General features: G+C 40.3%; 1 protein-coding gene across 1 annotated transcript; it reads left to right on the forward strand.

The window, feature by feature from the left end:
- The first annotated feature begins 673 nt into the window (after nucleotides 1-673).
- On the forward strand, nucleotides 674-26,997 carry LOC125457331 (PEST proteolytic signal-containing nuclear protein-like). The gene is made up of 5 exons (XM_059650241.1): nucleotides 674-806; nucleotides 3,280-3,518; nucleotides 6,498-6,572; nucleotides 13,782-13,837; nucleotides 22,544-26,997. The coding sequence occupies exons 1-5, from the start codon at nucleotides 761-763 to the stop codon at nucleotides 22,665-22,667; spliced, it is 540 nt and encodes a 179-aa protein (XP_059506224.1). The 5' UTR covers nucleotides 674-760; the 3' UTR covers nucleotides 22,668-26,997.

Genomic DNA, 26,997 nt, shown 5'->3' on the forward strand with positions numbered 1-26,997 from the left:
CTCACCTATCCCCTCCTCCCACCTCAAGCCGCACCTCCATTTCCCACCTACTAACCTCATCCCGCCTCCTTGACCTGTCCATCCTCCCCGACGTGACCTATCCCCTCCCTACTTCGCCACCCATACTCTCCTCTCCACCTATCTTCTCCTCTATCCATCTTCGGTCCGCCTCCCCCTCCCTATTTATTCCTGAACCCTCTCCCGATCCCCCTCTCTGATGAAGGGTCTAGGCCCAAAATGTCAGCTTTTGTGCTCCTGAGATGCTGCTTGGCCTGCTGTGTTCATCCAGCTTCACACTTTATCAACCAAGTGTGGGGTTGGATGAACACAGCAGGCCAGGCAGCATCAGAGGAGTCAGAGATAATGGGAACTGCAGATGCTGGAGAATCCAAGATAATAAAGTGTGAAGCTGGATGAACACAGCAGGTCAAGCAGCATCTCGGGAGCACAAAAGCTGACGTTTCGGGCCTAGACCCTCCATCAGACAGCATCAGAGGAGTCGACGTTTCAGGTCGGGACCCTTCACGAGGACTTCATGGCGACTGCCTGGCCTGCTGTGTTCTTCCAGCTCCACACTTTGTTATCTCTGACTCCAACATCTGCAGTTCTTACTGTCTCAGGATACAAATGTCCCCTGATTTCTAGTTATGAAGTCGCCCACAAACAGGGAAGAAATCTTGTCAACGGGGGCGGGGCTTCGGTGCCGGAAGTGGCGTAAGCTTTTCCCAGGGTGCTGCTGGCGGTTTGAAGTTGGTTGAAAATGGCGGAGGAAACACGTTCGGAGCTCGAGAAACTGCAAGATGAAGGTGCCGCTTCATACTCTTTTAACTACGCACGCAGCGCGGCAGGATGTACGAATCCAAAAGTTTTTCATATTAGCCAAAGGATGAAATTGATAATAAAACGCTGTGCAGCCAGTGCGGGATCAGTAGGCGGGCGGGCAGGGCCTTAAGTCTCTTTCCAACCCGCCACTGTACACGGGCTCCGAGCCCTTAGCAATAGTGCCTTTTTTTTGCTCGAATACATTAATCCTGTTTACAATTACATCACTCTTAAATATTTTAAATCTCGAATTCTGTTTTTAAATAACGGTTAGTTGATGTTAGTTTAAAAGTACTAAATTGCTGGTCTTCGAGCGAAAATTTCAGTATAACATTCAATAAAAACACTAACTAATTCGAACCTTTAAACAAATTAAGTTGGGAAACGCAAGTTTTTATTGTGTGTGTGTACACAGATCTGACTTACTCTTTCAGTTAAAAGGGTAATTAGTTACTTAAAGTTTTTTTAAAAAAAATTGCTCTGAAACCTGCGAGCTAACTTTTACTAAAGTCGTGTAAAGCGAAATGAAAGCCAGAAGGAAATCTTACTGTGACCTAGCGTGCGCATATTCGTGGCTGAGATTCGAAGAAAAAATAGATAAAGACAGCGTGGAGTACCAATTAGGGAACACAGGTTTGTTGTCATTTAGATTTTTGATAATTGATCTCACTTTGCCAGTTGCCATTGAAACAGATTTTTATTAGGGATGTTCATGATTTTTTGAACAGTATTTGAAATTCAAACCGAGTAACTCATTAGAAGCATGAAAACCCCAAACAACAATAACACATAATAGTATAACAACAGCACAATTTATGATTTCTGTAATAATTTGTAATCATAAATTTTGTATTTGACATTTTTAGGCATGCTTAATTATCTTAATATATTGCAATGACTGGTAGCTCATAACAAAATGCCATGTGAAAATAGTGCTGGATGTATTCAGTGATTCAGAGTTTTGGCAACACGAAAAATCCAGTAGGACCAATACAGTACTAGTTGTGTTTGATCAGTAATCATTAAATTAGTGTTTTCCTTGTTGCATTGCTCTAGAATTGAATTTAACAGTGTATTTAAACATTACAATATCTAATCTGGCTGAGGTAATTCATATTAACAGACATATTTGGAATTTAGAGCATCTAATTGGCAAATACAGTATAAAATGGTTCTAATTGTTAGCTGTAGGATTATCCTGTAAATGATTGTAAAAAAATGTGTTAAGCTCTTTTTAACACACTGCCATTTCTAATTAACTTATTACCAATCTAAATTTTAGTACACCATATCTAATTAGCATTCCTAAATTGTTGTTAAGTCTTTTCAGTTTTGGGCAACAAAACTGCTACCAAGCGATAAATAAACACAGAAAGCCAGAGTGATTAGACAGTCGAAAGCAGACCATTAGAATTATGTTCCGTGTATGTATGTAATTGTGTCAGTCTTTGCTATAGTATTCATTTCTGGCTGACTAACTGTCAGGCCAATGAAAGGAAAATATTTTGACTGTTTAGCTGATTCCACATCAACACTGGAGAAGCTATTTAAAAATGGATATATGCTTTTGAAATAAAAGCTGATAGTTAGTGCATGTGTTAAAACATTTGAACTTGAAATGTATTTACAAGTTACTTGTTGAAAACCAGACTGAACTTAGTCTTTTGAAAACTAGCAAGCCTAACTAAAGTAATTCTATCTTGGAACAAATTTTATTCTGTAGCAGATGATCAATATGTATTAAATTATTTAATCTTTTTAAGCTTTTGCGTCAATTGCCACTGTGAACTTGGTCTTCAGAATTAACTTTAATCTCAATTCAAATTCAAACATCAGAAATTTTGAAAGAGTTATCTCTAATATATTTGATCACTGGAACAATGTATATTCTGTTGGCTGTTATTACTGACTAGTAAGAAATGAAAAAAAATCTTTTAAAATTCACAAAGTAGAAACTGAAATTACTGGGACTGTAGCTCTTAGAGTAATTGATTATAACTTGACTATGTAAATCATTGTTTTTGAAATGCGGCCCATCTTGGCACTATGTTTGTCATCAGTTATTTTAGGATGTTGTCATTCTGGTGTTCCCCCAACATGGTTTATAACGTAACACCTGAAAGTCTGCAATTTGTACAGTCATTGGTGAATCTTTCCTCATTGTGGACCTTTGGTCTACCAAAATCTGTACTGTTTTGGTCCTGTGAATTTTCCTTTGGGGTCCAAGAAACAGGAGCACTGGATAAATCCTGCCCTGAAACTGAAATATAGAATCCATCCATCTATGAAATGGTTTCTCGGTGCCTGCATCTACTGTATCTGACAAACAGTGGAAGAGACTACTGGTTCAGTCAGTGCATACCCACAGAAGCTCCCTAATACTTAATGAGGTTGCTGCATCCACCAAAGTGCTCGATAAAAGTATCTCATCTTGGTAAGTTGTTTCGACTCCACCAGGACTAGAAGAGAAGGAAGAGAAAACTGTGAAAACTAAGACTGTTTCTTCCAGTAATGAAGGAGAAAGTTCATCTCGAAGTGCAGAGAAAAGAGCAGCTGACGAGAAAAGTCAAGATGATTCTGCTTCCGGGGATGCAAACAACAAACCTACCCCTGCAAAAGTTTCCAAAATTGGATTTTCAATAGGAAGTATGACCGTAAAGAAACCAGCCCCAATATCCATCAAATTAGGAGCAAATGTAAGTAATTTTTTTTTGCTTTCTGTGTGTCAGATGGATATTTACAGTTTATCATAATGGATGTTTCTAATTGCAGATTCATTCTTTATATGATGTTAAAGGGGCAACATTTTTGAAACATTGAATTGGGTATTGAACACCAGATGGGAGAAGGAATTCAGATCAGAGAATTAGCTGAAATTATAATTCAAGCAGTGGAATGAGGCTGCAAATTAAAGTCTGACTCTCATATGGACATTAAAGCCATATTAAATGGTTGTATTCAGCATCAAATAAAATATATACTTCAAAATTGCTATGATTTTAGCTTGTTCTCTTCATGGGCTTCTACTTGAACGAAATTTACTTGGTAAAGGATTAGAAATGATAATTCATAGTTTTGCTGAGAATTTGTCAGGTAGTTCATTCCCAGGATGTTTGTAAGCAGTTGATGTTAGGAGGTGAGGGTTTGCTCAGTAGAAGTCTTTGAACATTACACTATAAATGCTTTGCTTAATTTTTAACAATGTAACATTCAGCACTTATGAATTGCAAGCAGAGCTAAACATTTGAATTAAGAGTATTACTGTTGTAATAAGACCTTTATTCAGTTTAACATGGTTTTGCTGCTGACATGAGGTGTGCGATTTCGTATTGCAAGTCCAAATTTGAATCATGCTTACTTGACTGTTGAATATAATTAATATTCTTTTCAAAATATTCATAAGCTGTTGTATTCCTCTAGACCATTTTAAGGAGTATCTTTTCACACAGCATTTTCAAGATGGCAATCAGTTAAGTTATTGATAAGTAAAAGATATTAAGCAATATTGAATTAAAATGGATACACATAGTTATGCAACAGCTTAGTCATGGGTAGTTGAATTACAAAACAAGTTTGAGGGACTGAATGACTTCAAGAGAAATTCAAGAGTAATCTGAATTCAAGACATGCGTGCAAAGATTTATTTCTCAATAGCAGAACACTGAGTCCCCGTTGCTAAAATTCATATTTGCTTTGAGTGTGAGGAAAGAGGTGCTGAACTGCATCTTCCTTTAAAAATGTTTTTTCTAAATAGTTGAGCGTAGTAATCCTCTATACCATTGCACATTGTAACTCAGAAAGATCACAAACTTGATCTGAGTTAACTCTAGTTCAAGCACTGAAATAGAATTTGGTAGTTTGATAAATATTGAATAATCTGCCAGTACCCAGTGTTTAAAAAAAGGAGTAGCCATGACCTTTTTGCATAAAACTGCATATCAGTTTATTGTAATCTATTACACTTGTTGTAAATACCTAACCTGGTACATCCCATTTCACTTATTTATATTGCATATATAGAGTGGAGATGCTTTCTCAAATGGAAGTCACTGACATTATCATATCTGTTCCCCCTTTAGTTCTCAGAAATATTGGGACTTGAAACCAATTTGCATGTTCAACTTAAAAACTGGGTTTAAAAGATTTTTTTTTGCAGTGACAGGATGGACAAAAGAGATACAAGAAAATTTAGATAACTGGTTGAAAAGCCAGGAAGGATTGTAAGATGTTAAGAATGTATTTGCATTTCTGACCATATTCTCAGATTCCCCAGCATCTGCAGTTCCTACTATCTCTTACTTCAATGGAACACTTACATTACACTGCCGAAAATAGTTCCTATTAGAGAAATTCCTTATAATTAGGTAATGTTGGATTTTTCTTACCTCCTTTGCTAGCTCATTGGGAGGGCCATTATGGAAAGACTGTTCTTCCCAATTGGCCTGGTTTAGGGAAGAGGAGTTGATCTGTCCATATGCACACATTCTTAAAGGCATTAGGGGAAATTGTAAGGCTGAGTGAAAAGCATACAACTGGCTAGAGGAATAGACTAAATGAAAGTAGAGAAGTTTTGTTAGAACTTCGTAAATCTCATGTGAGATCTCAGCTGGAGTATTGTGAATAATCTCGGCAGCATGATTCAGGAAAGATGTAAAGGCATGAGAAAAGATATAGAAGAGGTTTACCTCTATGTCACCAAGTTCTGAGGAAAGATTGGAAACATTAGGATTGTTCTCCTTGAAATGGAAGTGCTTGGGAGATGATGTCATATAGATTTTCAAGATAATTTGATAGAGGAGACAAAGAACAGTTTTTCTATGTGGTGAGTATGATAAGAAGGAAGATTAGCGCAGTAGTTTTGTTTCATATGGAACATTGTAATACTTAGCCCGAACTGTCTGTAGCTTTACAGCGGGATCTCATTCCAGAGCACCTAAGTTTCTTAACAGTCTAGTTGGAAAGCATACAAAAGCCTAGGCTTTATTATTTGAAGGAATAGGGCACAGAAACAAGGAATCATGTTAAACCTTTACAAAACATTGTTTGGGCTTTAACTGGAGTATTATGTTCAATTCTGGGACCATACTTTCGTAATGATGTGACAACCTTGGACAGAGTGCAGCAGTATTAAATGTTACCAACACTGGCAGATTTTTGACATGTAGGGGGACTGCGTAAGCTAGGACTGTTCTTCTTGAAGCTGAGCAGGTTAAGAGGAGATTTTGAAAATCATGAATGATTTTAATTGATTAAGTAAAGACCTGCTTCCAATGACAGGATGGTAACCCAAGAACGAGTACCAAAATATCTTGTTTTTACACAAAGCAACTCGTGATCTGAGATGCATTGTCAGAAAGAACATTAGAAGCAGATTCGTTAGTAACATTCAAAAGATCTTTGGATAAAAACTTGAAGCGAAATAAAATATGGGCCATTGAGGAAAGAAGCTGCAAGTGCGAATAATCAAATAGGTTTGCTGTGCTTGTTTTATTTGTGAGGAATGATGTTCTTATACAGATTGTGTTAAGGTTAATATGTCTGATTTATTCTAAGACCAAAACACAATCACTTTAAATCTGATTGGGAAACTCATTTAAGACACCTCTATATTGTCTATAGTTGATGTACAGTGTGTTATTAGAACTGAAATCTTATTAATATAATTTTATTCCTAGAAACCTAAAGAAAGTCCACCTGTTTTAGCTCCAAAGAAACCTTCAGTTGCAGCTGTATTCAATGAAGATGAAGATGTAAGTTCATAGTTTTACATCATCTATAAAATTTTAGTTGTTGGGAATAATACTGTTTCCTCACAGAGAAAGCAAGAGGAAAATATATTGTGAATGAAAGTTGTATAAATAACAATTCACTGATCAACCTAATAGTCCAATAACACAACTTATCTTTATACTTAATAAAATGTTCCAAGATGTTTCACTTGAACATTAGAAAGTAAAATGTATCAAGCCCCATAAGCAGATATTGGGTTAGAAGACTAAAATCTTGGTCAAGACTGGTTTTTTAGAAAGAGTTGTTTCAAGGAGAGAAAGAAAGGTAGAAGGATGAAGCCGTGTGTAGAGAGAAATCCAAAGCTATGGCCTGTGCAGCTGGCAACTAAGCAAGAAATGGTCGTGTGACTGAGATTTTGAATTCTTGAGACCAGAAGTAGATGAGTAGATAAGTTGGACAGTTGTGAGCTTGGAGGAATGGGAATGTGGTAAACCAACCAAGACCAGGGGGATTTGAATAGTCAAGGTCCAAAAAAATCATAGATGAGAGTTTCTACAGCATTTAGGCTGAAGCAGGTTAAGTTGAGCCTTCTGTGAATTCATAGATTCACCACTCTCTGGTTGAAGAGGTTTCTCCTTATCTCGGTTCTAAAAGGTCTTCCATTTACTCTAAGGCTGTGTCCTTGGGTCCTACTCTCTCCTACCAATAGAAGCATCTTCCCAACATCCATTTTGTCCCCGTTTTATCTTTGTGTTTACTGTTGAGAGTGGGGTAAGAGAAGCTTAATTACATCTTCTTTAAATAAATGCTTTTGCCCAAATGGCTGAGCAACTTTTATCTAATGTATTACTGAGCTTTATAACCTGCAAAAATCTCCAGCTTAATCTTCTGGATTTTGAGTTAACGAGTCAATGGATTGAAGTGCTGAGAAAAGATTTGATAATTCAGAAACCCTCCATTGATGAGTACTCTGCCAGTATACCATGAAATAGAATTGGTTGCTAGGGAATATAGTCTGATAATTTAGCAAGAGGAAAGGATTCAAGAGTAATGGTGAGGTAAATCTCAGTATTGCAAGTGAACCTGTGAAGGTTATTTCTGTGCTTTTGGATGATGTTGCTGACCAATGGCAGCAGGAAAGGTTATGGAGACAACGGAGGTAATAATGCAGGTCAGGAAGAGTAATAGTCATCACAGTTGATGCTGCCCTGTTACAAATGAGATACAGGTAAAACGACTGAACGAGCCATTCACGTGTATTATATTTCTCTGGCAAAGTCAAAAGAAATAAAACTATCGGACCAGGTGGTCTTGACATAGGCTTTGGCAGCAATTAAGGTGCACCCTATCCAGGTTCTTCTGCAGAATTGGAGGGCTGGTCCACAAATCAATTAAACAACAACCCAATGGAATTGCACTTATTCCTTTTAACTCTGGCCCCCACTAGAGGGAATGCTAAGTTGGATCATTTCAAAGCAGGTTGAGCAACTTACTACTGAATAGCCATGAGATGCTCTGCTCTATCAGCAACAGTGGCTGTAATAGTGTACTCACCTACTATCTGTAACCCCATTATTCTGGTATATCTTTCATTTATTGTTACCATCAAACCAAGTAACCAACCTTTGTTTAATGAGAGGCGAGGACAGCATGTAAGGTGCAGGAACAGGCTACCTAAAAGTGAAATGCTGCCCTGGTGAAACTGCATCATAGGCATATATGTGTGATTAAAAGCAACAGGCAACAGACAGAGAAATGTAACCAAACTTCTGCATGGTTGCCGCCTGTCATGAATTGTAGTGGATAGGTGTGGATAGGTAAACAACTAATTGTGGGAGCATGCTTCACAAACATCTCAACCTCTGATGGAGTACCTAATTTGTACCCGTTTGTAAACTTGAGTAAAATATTTGCAAACCTCTTCAGCCAGAAATATTGAGTGAAAGATCTGTTTAGGACACCTCCTGATATCCTTGCAATCACTTTTTGAAATGCAAAGGTTCAGAAGGCACCGATGTAACAAAAGCTATTGCTCTCTGTACCAAAAGTAGTTGTGCCATGAACTAACTTGTCCCTACATTGCCATAACGTTGACATCTGCCTGGTTTATCATATCCACAAAATGCAGGATGAGTCCAGTCAGCTACTGACTGGGCAGCACAGTGGGCTGGTGGTTAGCACTACTGGCTCACAGCACCAGGGACTTAGGTTCAGTTACACCCTTGTGATTGTCTGTGTGGTATTTGCATGTTCTTCATGTGTCAGCATGGGTTTCTTCCGGGTGCTTTGATTTCCCGTCTCAGTCCAAAGATGTCCATATTAGATGGATTGGCCTTGCTAAATTGCCCATATTGTCCAGGGATGTGTAGATTAGGTGGATTACCCATGGGAGATGCAGGGTTGGGGGAACAGGATAGGGGAGTGGGTCTGAGTGGGATGCTTTTTGATAGTTCGGTGTGAACTCAAGAGACTGAATGGCCTGCTTGTGCACTTAGGGACTCTATAGCTAATTGACAGTCCCAAGGTCTCCTGTTCATCTCAGAATGATGAAAATATGATGTGTTCCTCAAAGGATTATCCATTCAGCGCTTTTCGTTAAAGTTCAGTGTTGCCAAACAGCATTTTGCTCTGCAGGAATCTGCTACCTGTTGCTCAGTTTGAGTTTTGAAAAGGCATTCAACTCCATATCTCATTGCAGTCATGTTGCAAGTGAGGATAAAGAGGTGAAATAGGTGTGACTCCTGAGATGCTGCTTGGCCTGCTGTGTTCATCTAACTTCACACTTTGTTATCTTAAATAGGTGTGACTACCCTTGATGTCAAGGCAGTATTTGATTGAGCGTGGCCCCAGGGAACACTAGCAATGTTGAAGTCAGTGGCCGTCAGTCTGCATTCTACCTTGCAGAAAGGTTAATGATTGTGGTTGTTGAATGCTAATCAACATATCCATAGAGCATCATTGCAAGAGCTCCTGTAGACCAACCATGTTCAGTTCCTTCATTGATGACTTGGCTGCATAATATGGTCAAAAATGCTTATAATTGCAGTGTTCATAATAATTATACAACATTTCAGTTACGGTATTAAAATAATTTTTACCTTCATCCTGAAAAGCCTGACCAATATTCAAGCTTTTCTGATGCATGGCAAATACCATTTATGCCACACAGCTGTCAGGTAATGACTATCTCCATTGTGCAAAAACCTAACCATCTCCCTTGAACATGTAGCAGTTACTGTTGCTACTGAATTTCTCATGGTTGACATCCTGTGTCTTTGCACTGACCAGAAATTTAACTGGGGCAGCAACAAATCAGTGCCTAGGTTTCCCCTGTCCTTCACTCACCTTCAAATTACCGAAAGCCTTTCCACCATCATTAAAACAGAAGGTTTCCATTGCAGCCACTGAAAGTGATCCTTACTAAACTGGTTTAGATCGTCCAGCTATTTAGAATCTCTTATAGTGTCGAAGCAGGCCCAGAGAATCCACACCGACTCTTCAAAGAGCATCCCATTCCTATGATTTCCATGGCTCACCTACCTAGCCTGCACATCACTGGACTCCATGGGCAATTTAACATGGGCAGTCCACCCAACCTGCACATCTTTGCAGGAAATCCATGCAAACATGGGGAGACATGGGAATGTGCCAACTCTACACAGTTGCCTGAGGCTGGAATCGACCCAGATACCTGGTACTGTGAGGCAGCAGTGCTAACTACTGGGCCACTGTGCTGCCCCAATCTTCACCGCTTGTTATCCTTGAGAAGGTAGTGGTAAGTTACCTTCTTGATTTGCTGTAGGTACATCTAGAGTTTGTTCTAGGAATTTGACCTAGTGAAGGTATGGAGATATATGTCCATTTCAGGAAGTTAAGTGGTTTATGGGAACCCAACAAACGATATTCCTATACATTTGTAACCCTTCTAGAAAATAGTGGTTGCAGACATGGAAGACACTGTCTAAAGAGCATTGTTTTTTTTTTGTTTATTCATTTGTCGGATGAGGGTGACGCTGGCTAGGCAGCATTTTATTGCCCATCCCTAATTGCTCACAGGGCAATTAAGAGTCCACCAAATTGCTGTGGGCCTGGAGTCACATTTAGGCCAGACCAGTTAAGGATGGCAGTTTCCTTCCATAAAGGACATTAGTAAACCTGATGGGATTTTCCAACAAGAGACAATGGATTCATGATCATCATTAGACTTTTAATTCCAGATATTTATTGGATTCAAATTCTACCATTTGTTGTGGTGGGATTTGAACCCGTATCCCCAGAACATTATTTGGGTCTTTGGATTAACTGCCCAGCGATCATACCACTAGGCCATTGCCTCCCCGGTTGTTGTAATACATCTTATAGTTTGTAGCATTTGTAGTGAAAGGAGTGTATGTTTGTGGATGTGATGTCAGTCAAGTGGGATGGTATAAAGCTTTTTGAGTGTTGATTGAGCTGCATTTATTCAGGCAAGTGAAGAGTATTCAGTCGTTTGTGTGATGGATAGGCTTTAGGGAATCTGGAGATCAGTTACTTGCTACTGGATTCCTAACCTCTGATTTGTGTTTGTGACCACAGCATTTATTTGGCTGGTCCAGCTCAGTTTCTGGTCAGTGGTAACTCCCAGGATTTTGATGGTTGAGGAATTCAACGGTAGTAATGCCATTGAATGTCACAGGGTGGTGGTTAGATTTTCTGTCGTTGGAGATGATCATTGTTTCTTGCTTGTGTGGCATAAATATTACTTGACACTTGTCAACCTAAGCCTGGATATTGTCCAGGTCTTTCTGCATTTGGACATAGATTGCATTCATATCTTAGGAGTTGAAAATGATGATGAACATTATGTAATTACCGGTAAATGTCCCCACTTATGCCATCAAGATGGAGGAAAAGTCATAGATGAAATGGCTGAAGATGATTAAGCCTTGAACATTACCCTAAGAGGCTCCTGGATGAATGTCCTGGAACTGAGATGATTGAACTGCAGCACCTGAGGTTACCTTCCTTCATGCTATGTATGACTTCAACTTGCAGAAAATTTTCCCTTGATTCATTGCTTTGTTGTGTATAATTACAGCAACACTCAGCCTGATATTATCTAGTCATGAACAACATCTTGATCAACGTACCATCCACTACCTTAAACCCTAACTCCTTCAGCACACAGTGGCAGCACTGTGTACATCTACAAGATGCATTCAATAATATACCAAACCTCCTGACATATCATCTTCCATGCCTGTAACTCTACCATTTGAAGAACAATAACAAGTGGACAGGAGCACTGCCATTTCCAAATTCCCTTCCAAGTAGCACACCATTCTGCCTTGGAAATATATCAGTGTTACTGGTTCAAAATCCTGGAACACACTTTCCAACAGCATTATGGATATACTTGCACCAGATGAACTGTGGTGGTTTTAAAAAGCCAGATTGCTGTGACGTTCTCAAGAATGGGAATGGTCTGTTAATGCTTTTGAGTAGCAACTGATCATATTTCCTGGCTGAAGTAGAAAGTTAGCTGTTTCAATGCCCTTTTAAAAGTGGGCGAGCATTGTCAAAAAATGCATATTTGACTGAATCATAATTCTGAACCATAAGTTAACAGATATTCATGGGACAGGGTACTTGTGATTTATCTTGTATGTCTTTCTAAACCAATTAAAATAAAGCACTTTCAGCTTTTCTTTCTGCCTATTGTCCATTCCTTTGTCTGCCTAACCATTGTTCTCTCTGGGCTCTACCTATCCACTCACTCCTTTCCCCCACCCTGAACCCTGTCTTCAGCGTATATACCACCTTTTCCTAGTTAGTATCAGTTCTGCAGGAGGGTCACTGGACATGAAATGTTAACTATGTTTCCTCTCCAAAGATACTGTCAGACCTGCTGAGTTTGTCCAGCAATTGCTGTTCTTGTATTACATCCTTCAGTCTGTTTTTGGGTAGAAAATAATCCTGTTGGTCAATTGTAGCAAAACATTTGCTGTTTGTATGCAGCCTTTTTAACTCCATACAATGAGTTATTTTACATGGATTATTTCAGAAGTTCAGATATGTTATTGGATGTCGACTTTTCAGGCAAGTTATGTATTTAAAGAAATAACTTGCAATTGTGTAACCCCTTTCACATGTTGAAATACCCCAAAGTGTTTGATTATTTACTTAACATATAGTTTTTCAGCTAAATATGGACAGTAATTTATGAACAGGGTTCTGTAGACAGAGGACAAGATTAATGTCTGGTTTGTTTCTGGTGCGAAATGAGTGTTGACCACAGTCTTGAGGGGGATGTCTGTCTCTTTGAATTGTACCGTTGGGAAACTTCTGCATCCAACTGAACTGGGAGCTGGGGCCTTGGGCTCATCTTGTGTCCTGAGCCTAATAGAGTGGATTTTATATATAGCCCACCCACAGTGGGGGAAAAATGGCCGGTGCTTTTAAAATTGTACTTCATTTTATTCTTTTCCTTCATTTTTGAAACATTTTAAATAATTTTTAAGACTGAAATAAATTCTTGCTTGTTGCAGAATTTGCTGATTATGGTTTCTAAAATGTTACATGAATATTAGATTATATTAGATTAGATTAGATTCCCTACAGTGTGGAAACAGGCCCTTCGGCCCAGCAAGTCCACACTGCCCCTTGAAGCATCCCACCCAGACCCATCCCCCTATAAGCCACACACCCCGAACACTATGGGAAATTTAGCATGGCCGATCCACCTAGCCTGCACATCTTTGGACTGTAGGAGGAAACCCACACAGACACGGGGAAAATGTGCAAACTTGACACAGACATGGTAGATTATGGTAGATTTACTTGATGTAGAAAAATCTTTGTGATGTGGTTCATCTAGATATTGCATCCTTGCTCTGTAAGCAGTGACGTACTTTTTGAGAGTTGCATTTTCCTGCATTTTGATGTCCCTTTGCATTTGGGAGAGTTTTAATTTTGTGTAGGCACAGTGCCACAGAAAAGTTGTGTATTCTTCAGAATACTAAGAACTTCTGTGAAGGTGGGTTTTCCTCATGACGAAGTTCAGTTGGACTTTTGCTTCAAGAATTCAGTGATTGTGCAAGTTGCCTTCTGGCTCAACATGATGGATAGAAATTTTGCCCAAGAAATTTGAACAATCCAGTTCTTCCAATTTAGTTAACTAAGGTTAGGTTTGAAATATAATACAAAAGGGTTGATTGGTGGTTAACTGAATCCTTTATTTCTACTTGCAGAGTGAACCAGAGGAAATGCCTCCTGAAGCAAAAATGCGCATGAAGAATATGGGACGGTATGTTTTAATAGTTTTTAAAAAGTAAAGTTCTAAGCATTATCTGGAACAAGACATTGCTAGGCTGCTCTGCAATTTAGATTGAAGAAATAATTAGATAATACTGAAAGCCCAAATTAGAGCTTGGTAAGAATAGCAATAAATGCACTTGTTGGTCACAAATACATCACAAGAAATTGTAGTTCACATCATCCCCCAAGCAGTCATTTGTTAATTCTGCTTATCAGCAACTGACCAAGTTTGCTGGCTGCCGTAGAACATTAGTCTTTACTGCGCCCTTTCGAATGTAGGCCAATGTTATATTAATGTTGTGCCACCCTATCAAAATCCACATTGTACTGTACATTTCCACAGGACATTAATTACTTGGCAAGCATAGGAATTAAAGTTGAGGTTGTGATTGTTTTTACGCCTTTTTCAAGCTTGCTTTACTGGTCAGATAATTAAACACGTGGAATTCCTCAAAATTGACTCCTTTCAAGTTATTGCTTCCGAAGCTATTGAATTAAAAAAAGTCAGTTACCCTGCGCTTTAAACAAGACAAACTCTGCCATCAATCAATAATAGCTTGTGTCATTATCTTACACCCTACATGCAAATTCATCATCACTTAAATTCACTGAATCTTGTTGGTTGGGTTTTATAATCACCCTGGAATAGATGTTTTGTATCTGTCCAATTTCACTTCTTATCAGACCTCCTGAAACAAAGTTTCATCAAGGTTCTAACTTTGCATCAAGGTAAACACTTTAGTTAGCTAATGTTTAGCTGTGAAGAATGATTGTTTGCAGAACTCTAACTTCTCAGTGGGGCATCAATGTACTTTTTCCCAAGGCCTTTGAAGAAAGGTCTTGCAGTATCCAACTGCATGTTACTAAGGGGAGACAGTTGCTTTCTGGTCACCATAATCCATGCCCCTCAAAATTTTAGACGCCACTATCTAGTCCCCCTCAACCTTTTTCTGTTTCAAAGACAACAAGCGAAGTTTATCCAGTCTATCTTAGTAGTTAAAATGCTGTATCCCAAGCAACATCTTGGTAAATCTCCTTTTCAACCCCTTCAGTGTGATCACATCCTTCCTATAGTGAGTGACTAGAACTGCACATAGCTGTGGCCTAACCAAAGTTCAGGTTCAACATACTTACCTGTGCTTTTAATCTATGCGCTATTGATAAAGGTGTACCTTCTTAACTACCCGAATAACCTGTCCTGCCATCTTCAGGTATCCGTAAACCAGCACCCCAAGATCCTTCTGTCGTACTAGCTTCTGTTGTCTTGTTCCTTCTTCCAAAGGCATTTGTCAGGATTAATGCCCATCTGATCAATGGATTGATCATCCTCCTTGGGGCCAATCACTTGGCCAATCTTTTGGGTCTTGCGCGAACTTACATATCAGTACACACAGGCACGCACGCATGCACACCCTCCATCTCCTGTGAATAAGTCAGTTTTGGATCCACCTTACCAAGTTAACCTGGATCCCATGATTTTTTTATTTTCAGTTTCTCATGTGGGATCTTGTCAAAGGCCTTGTCTGAAATCCAGATAAACTACATCAACTATCCTAGCCTCATCCAAACACTTGGTGACGTCCCGAAAAATGCCTCTAGATTTGGTAGGCGTGATCTCTGTCTGATAAAACTATGCTGACCGTCCCTTATCAAACCTCGCCTCTCTCAAAGGAGATTAATTTTCTCCTCCATTTTCTCCAAAAGTTTCCCTACCACTGATGTTAACCTCACTGGTTGATGGTTCCCTGGTCTATCTGTACCGCCCTTCTTATCCTCCACTACTCTGACACCTCCCCTGTGGCCAGACATAATTTGCAAATTTGGGTCAGAGCCCCTGCAATTTCCTCCCTCGTCTCCCTCAGCAGCCGGGATACAATGCATTTGTCCACTTTTAAATCTGCCACAATCTTCGATACTTCTTTGCTTTTTATATCAATTTGCTCAAGAAATTTTCAGTCCATCTTCTTGAATTCTGTACTTGCATCCTCCTTCTCCTAGGAAAAGACTTTGTGAAGTATTCATTTAACATTCTACCAAGGTCCTTTGGCTTCATGCACAGATTACCCCCTTGGTCCCTAAAATACCCTACTTTTTCCCTAGCTATTCTCTTCCCCTTGATAGATTCGTAGATTATCTTGGGATTTTTCCCTAATCTTGCCCACAAATGTTTTCATACCCCCTCTTCTAATTGTTTTCTTGAGTTCCCCCTTGCACTTTTTATGCTCCTCCAGGATCTCAGTTAGTTTGCTCTCTTTCGACCTGATATATATGTCTCTTTTCTTTTTTATCCAGCCCTGAATATTCCTATTCTTTCTTTAGACTGGTTCCTGCATTTCACTCTAAAGGGGACATGGTAGCCCTTTATTCTCCCCAGTATCTTCTTAAACACTTCCCACTGTTCTTATGTAAGATTTAGCCTCAAGTAGCTGCTCCTAGTCTACTTTGGCCAGATCCTGCCTTATTTTAATAAAACCTGCCTTACCTCAATCCACAAACCTTTTCTTACTGATCATCTTTCTCCTTTTTCATAATAAACCAAAAATATACTGTGAGAGATAATGGGAACTGCAGATGCTGGAGATTCCAAGATAATAAAATGTGAAGCAGGATGAACACAGCAGGCCAAGCAGCATCTCAGGAGCACAAAAGCTGACGTTTCGGGCCTAGACCCTTCATCAGAGAGGGGGATGGGGGGAGGGAACTGGAATAAATAGGGAGAGAGGGGGAGGCGGACCGAAGATGGAGAGTAAAGAAGATAGGTGGAGAGGGTGTAGGTGGGGAGGTAGGGAGGGGATAGGTCAGTCCAGGGAAGACGGACAGGTCAAGGAGGTGGGATGAGGTTAGTAGGTAGCTGGGGGTGCGGCTTGGGGTGGGAGGAAGGGATGGGTGAGAGGAAGAACCGGTTAGGGAGGCAGAGACAGGTTGGACTGGTTTTGGGATGCAGTGGGTGGGGGGGAAGAGCTGGGCTGGTTGTGTGGTGCAGTCGGGGGAGGGGATGAACTGGGCTGGTTTAGGGATGCAGTAGGGGAAGGGGAGATTTTGAAACTGGTGAAGTCCACATTGATACCATATGGCTGCAGGGTTCCCAGGCGGAATATGAGTTGCTGTTCCTGCAACCTTCGGGTGGCATCATTGTGGCAGTGCAGGAGGCCCATGATGGACATGTCATCAAGAGAATGGGAGGGGGAGTGGAAATGGTTTGCGACTGGGAGGTGCAGTTGTTTGTTGCGAACTGAGCGGGGGTGTTCTGCAAAGCGGTCCCCAAGCCTCCGCTTGGTTTCCCCAATGTAGAGGAAGCCGCACCGGGTACAGTGGATGCAGTATACCACATTGGCAGATGTGCAGGTGAACCTCTGCTTAATGTGGAATGTCATCTTGGGGCCTGGGATGGGGGTGAGGGAGGAGGTGTGGGGACAAGTGTAGCATTTCCTGCGGTTGCAGGGGAAGGTGCCGGGTGTGGTGGGGTTGGAGGGCAGTGTGGAGCGAACAAGGGAGTCACGGAGAGAGTGGTCTCTCCGGAAAGCAGACAGGGGAGGGGATGGAAAAATGTCTTGGGTGGTGGGGTCGGATTGTAAATGGCGGAAGTGTCGGAGGATAATGCGTTGTATCCGGAGGTTGGTAGGGTGGTGTGTGAGAACGAGGGGGATCCTCTTGGGGCGGTTGTGGCGGGGGCGGGGTGTGAGGGATGTGTCGTGGGAAATGCGGGAGACGCGGTCAAGGGCGTTCTCAATCACCGTGGGGGGAAAGTTGCGGTCCTTAAAGAACTTGGACATCTGGGATGTGCGGGAGTGGAATGTCTTATCGTGGGAGCAGATGCGGCGGAGGCGGAGGAATTGGGAATAGGGGATGGAATTTTTGCAGGAGGGTGGGTGGGAGGAGGTGTATTCTAGGTAGCTGTGGGAGTCGGTGGGCTTGAAATGGACATCAGTTACAAGCTGGTTGCCTGAGATGGAGACTGAGAGGTCCAGGAAGGTGAGGGATGTGCTGGAGATGGCCCAGGTGAACTGAAGGTTGGGGTGGAAGGTGTTGGTGAAGTGGATGAACTGTTCGAGCTCCTCTGGGGAGCAAGAGGCGGCGCCGATACAGTCATCAATGTACCGGAGGAAGAGGTGGGGTTTGGGGCCTGTGTAGGTGCGGAAGAGGGACTGTTCCACGTAACCTACAAAGAGGCAGGCATAGCTGGGGCCCATGCTATACTGTGTTGTGATTACCAACACTAAAATGCTCTCCACTGCTATTTCAAACACTTGTGTGGCTTCATTCCCCAGAATCCTTGTAGGACCATCTATGTGTTGATGTAAAAAGCATTTCAAGAAAGCTGACTTCTCTAACCCTTTATACTATGGTTGTTTCGATTTATATTGCGGTAGTTCAAATCTTTGAATATAATTACCCTATTATTGTCTTTACATGTCTTAGTGAATTAACAGGGCCATACCTGTATTTACCAACAAAGCCTTGTTTGATGACCCTTCCAAGATATTGTGCCTCCATACTTCAGTAACTGATTCCTGAACTAATAACATTACACTACCCCCACTTTTGCACCCTCCCCTGTCCTGCCTGAAGATCCTATCTCCCAGAATATTAAATTGACAGTCTTGTTCGTCCATCAGTCACATCTTTGTGATGGCAGCAATATCAAAACACGTGTCAGTCCACACCCTTAACTTATTTCACCTCTTAATTTTTTTTTCTGAAGGAGGGTCTAGGCCCGAAACATCAGCCTTCATGCTCCTCTGATGCTGCTTGGCCTGCTGTGTTCACAGCTCTACACCTTGTTATCTCATTTCTAATATACCTGGTTTTAAAGTAGAGGCCAACCAGCCTTGCTTTACTTCCTGAGACATCTCGTGGCTAGACTCACCCTTCTTTTATTAAAGCATATTTGCTGTCTTAAACACTCAAATAGTTTTGAAGCTTTAAGTTATTTTATATTTTATAAATTACAAGCTATTTATATCACAAGAGTGCTGCTGTCAGAACCAAATTACTTCAGTCCAGGGATCAATGGTCACTTGATTCTCGGTAATATGGTTTGATAACAAACTGACTAAATGTTGATAATAAAATGTGAGGCTGGATGAACACAGCAGGCCAAGCAGCATCTCAGGAGCACAAAAGCTGACGTTTCGGGCCTAGACCCTTCATCAGGGAGGGGGATAGGGGGAGGGAACTGGAATAAATAGGGAGAGAGGGGGAGGCGGACCGAAGATGGAGAGTAAAGAAGATAGGTGGAGAGAGTGTAGGTGGGGAGGTAGGGAGGGGATAGGTCAGTCCAGGGAAGACGGACAGGTCAAGGAGGTGGGATGAGGTTAGTAGGTAGCTGGGGGTGCGGCTTGGGGTGGGAGGAAGGGATGGGTGAGAGGAAGAACCGGTTAGGGAGGCAGAGACAGGTTGGACTGGTTTTGGGATGCAGTGGGTGGGGGGGAAGAGCTGGGTTGGTTGTGTGGTGCAGTGGGGGGAGGGGATGAACTGGGCTGGTTTAGGGATGCGGTGGGGGAAGGGGAGATTTTGAAACTGGTGAAGTCCACATTGATACCATATGGCTGCAGGGTTCCCAGGCGGAATATGAGTTGCTGTTCCTGCAACCTTCGGGTGGCATCATTGTGGCAGTGCAGGAGGCCCATGATGGACATGTCATCAAGAGAATGGGAGGGGGAGTGGAAATGGTTTGCGACTGGGAGGTGCAGTTGTTTGTTGCGAACTGAGCGGAGGTGTTCTGCAAAGCGGTCCCCAAGCCTCCGCATAGCCCAGCCCAGCTCTTCCCCCCCACCCACTGCATCCCAAAACCAGTCCAACCTGTCTCTGCCTCCCTAACCGGTTCTTCCTCTCACCCATCCCTTCCTCCCACCCCAAGCCGCACCCCCAGCTACCTACTAACCTCATCCCACCTCCTTGACCTGTCCGTCTTCCCTGGACTGACCTATCCCCTCCCTACCTCCCCACCTACACTCTCTCCACCTATCTTCTTTACTCTCCATCTTCGGTCCGCCTCCCCCTCTCTCCCTATTTATTCCAGTTCCCTCCCCCCATCCCCCTCTCTGATGAAGGGTCTAGGCCCGAAACGTCAGCTTTTGTGCTCCTGAGATGCTGCTTCGCCTGCTGTGTTCATCCAGCCTCACATTTTATTATCTTGGAATCTCCAGCATCTGCAGTTCCCATTATCCCTGACTAAATGTTGATCTATGCTTAGTTGAATGAAAAGAGAAAATCTTTGCAGAAATTGCATGAAAACAGTCAACTCATTTTAAACCTTAAATACAGTTTTGAGATCGATGGAAGAAATACTGAAACATCTAAATCTATGTAAACTTTGATGGAGGAGGTGGTTGCATGATGTAATGTCACTCGACTGGTTATCCAAAACCCTAGGGGCTTGGGTTTGAATCTCATTGGGGCATATGATGGAATTTGAATTCAGTGAAATCTGTAACTTAAAGCTAGTGTAATGCGACTGTGTAACAATCATGACTGCTGTAAAAACCCATCTAGTTTACTGACGTCCTTCAGGGAAGGAAATCTGTTGTGTTTACTTCGCCTACTTGTGACTCCAGACCTGCATCAGTATTGATGACTGTTAACTGCCCTCTAGAATGGCAAAGCAAGCCAATTCAGTTCCAAAATAATTTGCCTGCCACACCCCCATCACATTAATTAATTTTTTTTTTAATGAATAGAAATGAGCCCTGCTTTAAAGAAAGTACTTGTTTTAAGATTAAGTAAATATATAGGAATATGAAAATAATGCATGTTAGGCAGATTTGAGAATTTATTTTCAGGTCAGTTTTGGTCCAGTTAATTAATTATGCTGTTCCTCGACCTTCTTTTGAGCTTCAGTGGAATGGTATAGGAGGTTGATGACAGAGGTGTAAAGGTGGGAGTGGGTGAAGAAATAAATTACCATGCTCCTGGAAGCTTATGGTCAGAACGAGGATTTTCTACAAAGAAGTCACTCAATCTTAATTTGATTTGCCCACTGTAATGGTTCCTTTTGACCCTCCGCATCACAGTTGCCTGCCTTGAGCCATTTCACTTCACTCCATGTGACATCAAGAAATGGCTGAAGGCACTGGCTGCTGTAAAGTCTGTAGACCTTGGCAACTTTCTGGCAGTAGTCCTGAGAATGTGTGCATGAGAACTTGCTACACTCCTAGTCAAGCTGTCCCTGTAAAGCTACAACACTGACATCTACCTTACAATGTGGAAAATTTCCCCATCCTGTACATAAAAAGGTCAAATCCAACCATGTCTAAAATAAAAACAAGTAACTATATAGTGGACAAGGAAGAAGGTTATCTAAGATTACAAGGAGACCTTGATCAATTGGGTCAGTGGGCTGAGGAATTTAATTTAGATAAACGTGAAGTACTGCATTTTGGTAAAACAAACAAGGGCAGGATTTACAATTAATAGTAAGGCAGCGGTTAGTACAATAAAACAGAGTAATCTAGAGGGTCAGGTGCAAAATTCTTTGAAATTTGTGTCATAGGTAGACAGGGTGGTTGAGAAGGTGTTTAGTATGCTTGCCTTCGTTGCTTAGAGCTTTGAGTATAGGAGCTGCAGGCGTCACGTTGTGGTTGTAAAGGACATTGCTGAGGCCCGTTCTGGAGTACTTTGTGCAGTTCTGTTCACTCTGTTACAGGAAGGATATTATTAAACAGGAGCGGATTCAGAAAAGATTTACCGGGATGTTTGCTGGGAATGGATGTTTTGAGACATGAGTAGACTGGACAGGCAGGGACTTTTTTCACTGGAACATAGGAGATTGGGGATAACCAAGGTTAAAGGAAGTTAACAACACTCAAGCTTGATATCATATAAGACAAAACTGCTTGCTTAACCCATCTAACACCTTCAACACATACTCTACCATTGACTGTCATTTGCAGCAGTGTCAGTATGTACCACCTGGAGATGCACAGCAAAAAGTCAACCAGACTCCTTCAACAGCATCTTTGAAACCTGTGAACTCTACGAGCTGGAAAGACATTGGTAGCAAATACATGGGAAGACCACCACTTGCAAGTTCCTACACTATCCTGATTTGGAACGATATCACTGTTCCTAATCTGTTAGGACAAAATTCTGGAACTCCCTTTCAGACAGCACTGTGAGTGTACTTACACTGCATTAAATCCAGCAGTTGTAGAAGGCAGCTCATCACCAGCTACTTGAAGGCCATTAGGGATGGGTAGGAAATGCTGTAGATGAATAGTTAAAAAGCACTCATATGGATACAACAGAAATGGAGAAACGGAGAGACTGGAATAGTTTCCTTACAAGAAGCAAGGAATGAGGAATTATAGTCATGGTAGCTGTGGGATTCATTGTTTTATGTTGGAGTCAGGTGGCTGTGTGCTTCAGCTTAGTACCATTGTGTGTAAGATAAACCCTTGCAATTTTTGCACATTGTATTCAACTAAACAGCTAAATTTACTACCTCAAGCAATGAGTTGAAAGCTTTAATTGTAAGTTACAATAATTAGCTTGTTTTATTGCCTTTGTTTTACGAAACAGTGTTTCAAAGATGATGAATTATGCAAAATATGGACTGTGACTTATACAGATGTACATAACTTACGAACTCCCACAATGGGGTGGTGCCATTCCTTCATGTGTTGAAGTAGCAGATTATTGCACCTACGCATATTTAAAGTTAAATGTTTTGGTAATTTACATTGTCTTTCTGCAGAGAAACACCAACGTCAGCAGGACCAAATTCTTTCAATAAGGGAAAACAAGGATTTTCTGACAACCAGAGGTTATGGGAGCGGAAAATGAAGAGTCAGTTGCGGAACTTTGGAGACGAGGACTAAATTGAAAAGGCAGAGTTTAGAGCTGTGAGAAGTGAAGAAGAATTGTAGGGATTGAGATGCCTTCTAGATTGCTTTGAAATGGAAACTATTTTCAGTGATGTGTATAATGTATACTTAAAGACTTTCTCACTATAACTTGTAATGAGTGCAATCTGTTTAGTAAACAGTAGATAACCCGTTCAAAGAAATTTCATTCAGAAATATTCAACACAGAAGTTGCCATTTAGATCTTTCATCTCTGTTAGCTATCCTTGATTATTTTTAGTGTGCCACTGTGGCTGTTTCATTTGGAATCCTGTAAAGTAACGTATCTACATATCAGTTAAAAATAGGAAGGTTCTGTTGAATTTCACACCATTGAAAAGTACATGGCCATTAGTTGCTTAGCTCCTGAAAACTGTTTCACATTTTATAAGAGCAGAGTAGTTTTGGTTTAAGTAAATTTCATGTTATTGAAAAAATTTAAAACCTACCAGAATTATTTCAAGACTTAGATTTTCAATGTCACACCTTCTTCCAGCAAACGCATGAGCTCGTGAGGTATTTCCAGGTTGTATGTAAACTCAAGTGGGAATAATTTAACTTACCAAGCAACTTTTCTTTGCCAGCAGTGTAGCACAGGCAATCGGTGTGTATGGGGTGGCAAGGACAACATATATCCTAAGTCTTGATTCCCATTGATATTCCAAATACTGAACTTGTTTATTGCAGATCATTATTAATGGAGTCATGCTGTTTTGAAAATACGATATAGCTGTTAAAATTTGGCATGTTACATTAGAGTGTGGTAAGTACTTTCACTTCTATTTCCAAAAGATGTGTCCAATAAATAATAGTTGACAGCAACTGTAGAAGTACAGATTGGGTATGAATTAGAAAGCTCAACCTGTACTTAACTGAGGTGGTTATATTCGCACCATCTAGCCACAGTTTCATTGAAATTCTCATTGTCTTTTCTTGGCCTTTGCAAGTCTTGTATATTAGTTCTTCTGTATGACCACGATAAACAATAAATTCTAATCTGGAATTTGTTCTTGTTCCCAATACACCTCATGGCATTTTTCCATTGATAATTCAGACATTAGGGATTTGGAAGGCTCATTTCTGGGCCCTTGATCTTTCACTGAATCAAGTAATTTACTGCACTTGCCTCAGGCTATTCTTAAGTGTGCTTAATCCCCATTTTAAATAGGCATTCATTTCTGTTTTTAGGTTGACACACCAAAATTCAGACGAGAAGGCATTCCTTTATCAGTTGTAGTGGAGTCTGTCTGTCACAAGTTCTAAATAATGACTTATTCTGTTTTCTTCCACTTCCCAGTTCATTATTTTAAGTAGTATAAATCTGCCAGAAATATGAAGGTTAGGAATAACATCCTTGGAGAATAAATAAGGTCTCCAAAAATGTCGCCTGTTTACTAAAATCCTGTTAGATTATCTGGAAATACATTTGTAAGTTTGCTACAAAAAGTGAAGAACTATTTCCCACCTAAGCATTTATGAATCAAGGGAAAGAGTATTGTGAGAATAGTTGTATGTAGTCATGAGTAGTCTTCATTTTCCCATTTTAGTAGACTGGTATTTCATGGTATAAGGTTGACCAAGAGGGATATGATTTGATTGCAATATAATTTTAATTTGGTTATTCTGGAAGCTATAACACCATGAGAACATCTGACAGTGCAACACCTAAACGCATATTTATTTCTCTCTACAAATCTGTACATTACAGGCAAAACAAATTGTCTCTATTTACACAATATTTATAAGATTGTGTAAGTATATTTAAAATTGGGCAACCTGGTTCATGCCGTGACCTTTTTTCTTAATAAAGTCATTTTTTAGTGAAATGTACCTGAAATTTCATCTGTAAAAGTGAGGAAAATTTTGCACAATTTAAGGTTGATACCGAGGTTGTGCAAAATTAATTTTGCTAAGATAATTGCTTCACTATTAATTGTAGAGATTAACAACCTTTTCTCACCTAATACATATAAAGGACTTACTTTCATGATCAAGACATGGTGCCTCAAACAGATCTGTCCCTCTATCTGCATTCTTTCAGAGGTGGATATTTGCTTTTTGTTGGCCGTTTGAGTACGGTTTGTAACCAGGGTAGCATACAATGGAGATGAATTGTCTTCATTGCATCTGGTAAGTTGGCGGCTGTTGTATATGTGTAATCCTGCTGGTAGAATGTGATGGGTGCTGTCTGTACCGAAGTGGTGGAATTAGCAAAGCTTTTTGCTCATTAATGCTTATGCTTATGCTGGTATATTTGCCCACATTAATGTAACTTGACGAAAACACATTCGGCTTGCCTGTGATTTACCCCCTTATTGACCAGCTCATCAATATTTACTGAACTCACATAAGGAATATCCAATTGGGGGAAGGTACCAGAGAGCTACTAATGCCCACAAACTTGAATGAAATATTTCCCAGTTGTCCATTGAAACCAGAGACAATATTGACTAACTTTCTGTAAAAACAAATGCATTTCTCATTCCAAGAAGCATTCCATATCCTTTGCCTTCACTTTAAGAATACTCAAGTTACAATTTCATAGGTTGTTTCATATACTAGTGTAAAAGTTAGTCTTCAGTGTAATTAATGTGACTGTGGGAACTTCTTGTTAGCAAACTTGAGTAATCAGGCTTGGGGAAATGCCTTTATATATTTTTCCAATTGAAAATAGAGGTATTAATTTGTACAAAAACACTCAATAGATGATGCTGCATTAGCCATATCAGCAGATTACTATTCATGGACCCTACTGAGAAGTATGTACACGTGGATGTCAGGTAAGGAAACAGTCAGACTTTGCTTTGAACTACACTACCGTTCAGTAGCATGCTGATGCTCATAGTCATCATTCTCGTGAGAACTGACAATGACGTACTGAAGTGGGCTTGACATCTTTTGGCAAAGGCCAACAAGGAGTAATTGTTGAGAAGAGGGAAGGAAACTTGATGATAAAAGGGGAATAACACTACAGGAAGAGTGTCTTTCTTACAGTTAAAGTTCTTTTTAACAAATGAACTGTTGTGCAAGTATCAAAAGTAGTGGCAGCTGAGACTTTATTGCTTAGCTTGTTTCAGTGAGATGGGATCAATGACTTGCTGTTGGATCACTCAAAAGCATCAGAAGCATATGTTGTACTTTGTCAACTACACTGTCTCCAATTCAGCACTACTTGTGGATACAGAAACTGTGGATTGCAAGCTTAAAATGTTGGTTAAAGCCTTCACAGAAGGTTGCATTACACTGCTTGTTATCACTCTGAAGACATTGGTTAGCGTGCATTTGGTGTTACACATCAGACCTGTATCTGAGATTGAGCTAAGCACAGAAGTTTTGGAAGTTCTGTTACAGATTCAGTTCACATTAATACTTCTGTGGCCTGTCTGAGTAGACTTGCCTTTCCAGGTGCATGTGTGTTTTTATTTCTTCCTCTTCCTCAAAAACTTTGCAGGTAACTGGTGAATTATTTGAAAAGGTTTTTGCCCAGCCAGAGGGGAAAAAATCTTCAATTTCCTGTAATTCTTCAGATTCCACCCACCAAACGCAGGATCTTAACAAATCTGAAAATCATTTGTTATTGAAAACCTGTATTCAAACTGTTTTCTATGGCAGAAGTCTCTCGAATTTTGACCTTCATTATGCAACTTGCTGTAAAATGTAAATGCACAAGATTATTTTGTACATTATGGAGTATGTTACTTCTTATGAGATCAAATTTGAGTAATATACTGATACAAGGCAGAATATAGTTTACTCTGTAAGAGTTAATAGAATGGGAATTGAAGTAATGTCAAGTGAGCAGTTTGTTTCAAATGGCTGTCCATTGAAGAATCATTTTATATGGTTGAAATTTGTTGATATAATTGCCATGACCTGCTCATAAATGTTCCTTTTTTTTGCCTTGCCCCTTAACCAGTGCATGATTTCTTAATTGCTGAGGTAGATCTATAGCAATCTATTTAAAAATCCTCTGTTGCTGTTGCAATTGTTAATCTGTGGTCAAGGTTACCTTTTCACATTGTGGGAATCATGCCCCCCTGAATGACCAAAATGAGTTCATGACTTCAGTTGCAAGGAATCTCAATTGTAAGTGCAAACTATATGCAGGATTTGAACATTAAAACTTGGAATGTTTTCATATGTTATTATTGTTTTATTTCATCTTCTCTAAAACTTGTGCTGTTTATAAAGAAGCTTCTGGTTGTCTGTTTCAATATGAGGTTTTGTTTAAGAAATGTGATTTTTATTGTACTGACAATGTAAAATTTTGCAATTTGGGCAGGAAAAATAAAATGTTTCTGGGTTA

This window comes from Stegostoma tigrinum, chromosome 12 (genome assembly GCF_030684315.1).
Source record: "Stegostoma tigrinum isolate sSteTig4 chromosome 12, sSteTig4.hap1, whole genome shotgun sequence".
Taxonomy (NCBI): domain Eukaryota; kingdom Metazoa; phylum Chordata; class Chondrichthyes; order Orectolobiformes; family Stegostomatidae; genus Stegostoma; species Stegostoma tigrinum.

Coding starts and splice junctions, on each gene's coding strand:
- LOC125457331 (XM_059650241.1), top strand. CDS start 761: ATGGCGGAGGAAACACGTTCGGAGCTCGAGAAACTGCAAGATGAAG. Junction 3,519..6,497: donor CCATCAAATTAGGAGCAAAT/GTAAGTAATTTT, acceptor TTTTATTCCTAG/AAACCTAAAGAAAGTCCACC. Junction 13,838..22,543: donor CGCATGAAGAATATGGGACG/GTATGTTTTAAT, acceptor GTCTTTCTGCAG/AGAAACACCAACGTCAGCAG.